The sequence below is a fragment of the Lactuca serriola genome, chromosome 4 (assembly GCF_051521515.1).
Source record: "Lactuca serriola cultivar US96UC23 chromosome 4, Lser_US96UC23_V15, whole genome shotgun sequence".
In the NCBI taxonomy this organism is placed as follows: Eukaryota; Viridiplantae; Streptophyta; class Magnoliopsida; order Asterales; family Asteraceae; genus Lactuca; species Lactuca serriola.
The window spans coordinates 68,325,143-68,328,481 of NC_136411.1; the positions used below are offsets into that span (position 1 = coordinate 68,325,143).

At 31.3% G+C, this 3,339-nt stretch overlaps 1 protein-coding gene across 4 annotated transcripts; it reads right to left on the reverse strand.

Annotated features, from left to right (window-relative positions):
• Positions 1-503: 503 nt before the first annotated feature.
• LOC145101820 (syntaxin-81-like) lies at positions 504-2,896 on the reverse strand. Of its 4 annotated transcripts, none has more exons than XM_079039091.1 (7): positions 2,519-2,896; positions 1,744-1,883; positions 1,582-1,655; positions 1,304-1,356; positions 1,133-1,217; positions 929-992; positions 504-734 (listed from the first exon to the last, which is right to left on the reverse strand). In XM_079039091.1, the coding sequence occupies exons 3-6, from the start codon at positions 1,639-1,641 to the stop codon at positions 945-947; spliced, it is 246 nt and encodes an 81-aa protein (XP_078895217.1). In that variant the 5' UTR covers positions 1,642-1,655; positions 1,744-1,883; positions 2,519-2,896; the 3' UTR covers positions 504-734; positions 929-944. The 4 variants fall into 4 exon arrangements, 3 of the variants coding, with proteins under 3 accessions (XP_078895217.1, XP_078895216.1, XP_078895215.1); XM_079039090.1 differs by having other exon boundaries at positions 1,744-2,051; XR_013705867.1 differs by lacking the exon at positions 1,304-1,356.
• Positions 2,897-3,339: the final 443 nt, after the last annotated feature.

Genomic DNA, 3,339 nt, shown 5'->3' on the forward strand with positions numbered 1-3,339 from the left:
CTTCTTTTGATTACTTCATAAGTAATTTTAGTCTCTTGTGACAATGATTCATCTATCACTACAAAAAAATTGCCAATTAGTGACGAAAATGAAATGGCCACTAACAATAGAAAAAGTCGTCACTAAGTGATTTAGTGACCAAAATTTTGGTTCACTTTTCGTCACTAAACTGATATAGTGACCAAAATATATAATGGTCACTAAATAGTGACTAAAATATAGTCGTCACTGTATCTGTGACCACTCATTCCGTCACTAAAACTAGTCACTGATCAAAGGAAGTCGTCACTATTTTATCCATTAGTGACCGCAAAAAGTCGTCACCGTTTAATCCAACTAGTGACCATAAAAAGTCGTCACTCATCTAGTGACCAAAAAAGTCGTCACTGAGTTCAATTGTAATGATAGAGTAAACAAATCAATAAATGTAAGTTCCTATTATTTGCATCCTCAAACCTAAAACTATCTACAATGAGGTCAATATACATTTTGAGCTCTTAAAATTGCAAATAAAATAAAATAAATAAATAAATAACATACTTTGTAAGTTAAATGATGAGTCCATCGATTTAAGTATTAATTAGTTATACCAGTCAAGAAAAAAAAATAGTAAAAGTAAAAACAATGAAAAGTAAGAGAAAAATTCTGCAATTGTTGTTCCTCTTGTTGCTCCTCTGTATGCCTTGAGTTAGCTCCTTATTACCTATCTCAACATTCTTTGTTGCTTCAATCGCCTATAATAATAAATAAATAAAACCACTTAATCAAATGCTACCAAATATAACATTCTACTTTATTCACCACATATTGCTATTAATTATAGGTAAATAAATGTATGTATGTTGCTATAATGGTAAATAAGTGAAAAAAAAAACAGAGCATATTGCCTATATTGGTACAAAGAGTAAAGTACATTGCTATTTCTCACCTGATCATACAAACACTCAATTTGTTGAGCCTATCACAATATCAAGAAGTCTTGATAACTCCACCTATAAGGGTAGTATGGTCATTTTGCAGAGTTTAACAATACGTACAAATATGGTGATAAAAAAGATTAAAAGTTCTCAAGTTAGGGACCAAATCCGTAATTTTGATAAGTAATAGGACTAAATATGTAGTTTGCAAATACCTGAAAAGCACAAGTTTCATCATTTAAAACTTGTTGAATTGTTGGCATAGCTTCTTGAAAGCGTATAGTTGTTAGTTGATCAAACCTGTAATTCAAAAAAAAAACATAAGTATAAAACAAAATCATCATAATTCCAAGTCATCCTTTTGCATTTGCTTCTTCATCACTTACGCTGGTTGTAGAATGCCAATATATTCTTTACATGGTTTTACAAAAGCACTAACCTGTAAAAAAGTTATGTATTGTAAAACTTGGAGTCAATTACATTTTTGGTCCTTAGGTTTAGCTGAATTTTTCAATATTGGTCCTAAGAAGTTCACTTTTGCAAAATTGGTCTTTATTTTGGTTCCCTAACGATTTTGGTTAATGTGAGTCTAAGTTAACTAGCTGTTAACCTTTAAAAAATGACTATTGTGCCCTTGGATCATAGATAGTTTTTAGAGTCTTACTACATGTTCAATGATGTCTCTTTCCTCTTTTGTGGTAAGATAAGGATCTGCATAATCCATTCTATGCTTTTTAGCTGAAAAATAAAAGAAAATAATATTTTAATAATTAGGTGATTATACAAGAAATAATATTTTTGTATATGGTAGTAAAGATTTGCTTACTGTTTTTAATGTAGCTTTGGTTAAATGTGATCTTTCATGAGGTTTGTGCATGATGAAAGATGACATTAGAGCTGCCCTTTTGGCATGTTGATGGTAATTACGCATCAAATCAATAACTTCTAACACAACCGGATAATACTCTTTCAAAAAAAAAAAAGCAAAAAAAACACAACCAGATAATCTTCAAACTCTTCATTTCCTTCGATATCACATAAAAGTTTAATCTTAACAATTACATCCAAATGGAAAGAGAACATGAGAGTGGAGATGAATGCTCCGAAAATTTCTAATTATGACCACTTTTGCTGCTGCAGGTCCTCACATGTTAAAATAGGCGACATAGAAAAAATGTCAAACCTTCATATCTTTCATGAGAAAACTGGAATATAATGATTAATAAATGACAAAAAAAAGACCAACATATAATCACTTTTATGTATATCGCACTAGATTTCATCTGTAGGAATCTATTTTGCAACGCAATTTGCAATAGAAAACGTTTCATACAAACTACATTTACACCTAACCTAGATTTTTCTTCTTAAATCAACATGCTAAGCTTTACATTTGAATCATATTTGCATTTGGATAATTAGAATAAAAAAGAAGCAAAACTGAACTTCCAGATTAGGAACTATATCAACATTAAACCACTACTAAATAACCAAAAACCAAATTTGGCATTTAAGTTGAAAAAAACTGTAAAAACCACAAACAATCGATAACTTAAGAGATAAAGTAGATGAATTGTGTTCCATACTTGAAGAATGTTTACCTGGATACATTAATAACAGGCAGTCAATCAATCTACCATGCAGTGAAGTAATCTGAGCTTAATCGTCAAAACATGCTTCTGAAATTTGGAAATTGGTTGTGGTTAGTTGTTACGGTAGTTAACACGGTGTCAGTGGTGTTCGTCATGGTGGCGCGGCTCTCGGTTGACGCTGTGAGAAATCGATCATGTACAGCTTTAGAGTCCAGATTAATTTTCAGAAATCGAACCACAAATCAAACAACGAGTCTGCTAGGGTTCGAACGAAATAAGAGAGGAACAAGAGGAGAGAAAACTGAAGAGTTTTTAGTATATGTTTCCAGCGAGAGAAAGAGGGATGAGAGGCTAGGGTTCGAGAATTCTTATGTGGTTTCCGGTGATCGATTGATAAAAAGGGGGTGGGTTTTTTTTAGTTATTAGGGTAAATTATAAAAATGGTCCCTGTGGTTATATATCTTTTTTGAATCAGGTCCTGTGTTTTTAATTTGAACTCTGATAGTCCTGAAACTTTATTTTTATAACGAAAATGGTCCCTAACTGATATAAAAAGACAAAATTACCCTCATTAGAACTTTATTTATTATTTTTATTTTTCAAGTACGCCTACCTCATACATGCTCTTAGATGCGTACCCTCACCGTTTCTCTCTTATGTCTACTAGAGACCATATTCGTGACAAAAATAAATTTTCAGGACTATACGTGTTCAAATCGAAAATTTGGTACTTGATTATATATATATATATATATAACCACAAGGACCATTTTTATAATTCACTCTAGTTATTAACTTAAACAATAACAATAAAAAAGAGAAAAATAGAG

What these genes read in the sequence shown, in the direction of transcription:
- LOC145101820 (XM_079039089.1), bottom strand. An exon ending in GAGACATCATTGAACATGTA is followed by an intron (nt 1,357 to 1,581) that starts GTAAGACTCTAA and finishes ACTTTTTTACAG; the next exon opens with GTTAGTGCTTTTGTAAAACC. An exon ending in ATTGGCATTCTACAACCAGC is followed by an intron (nt 1,218 to 1,303) that starts GTAAGTGATGAA and finishes TTTGAATTACAG; the next exon opens with GTTTGATCAACTAACAACTA.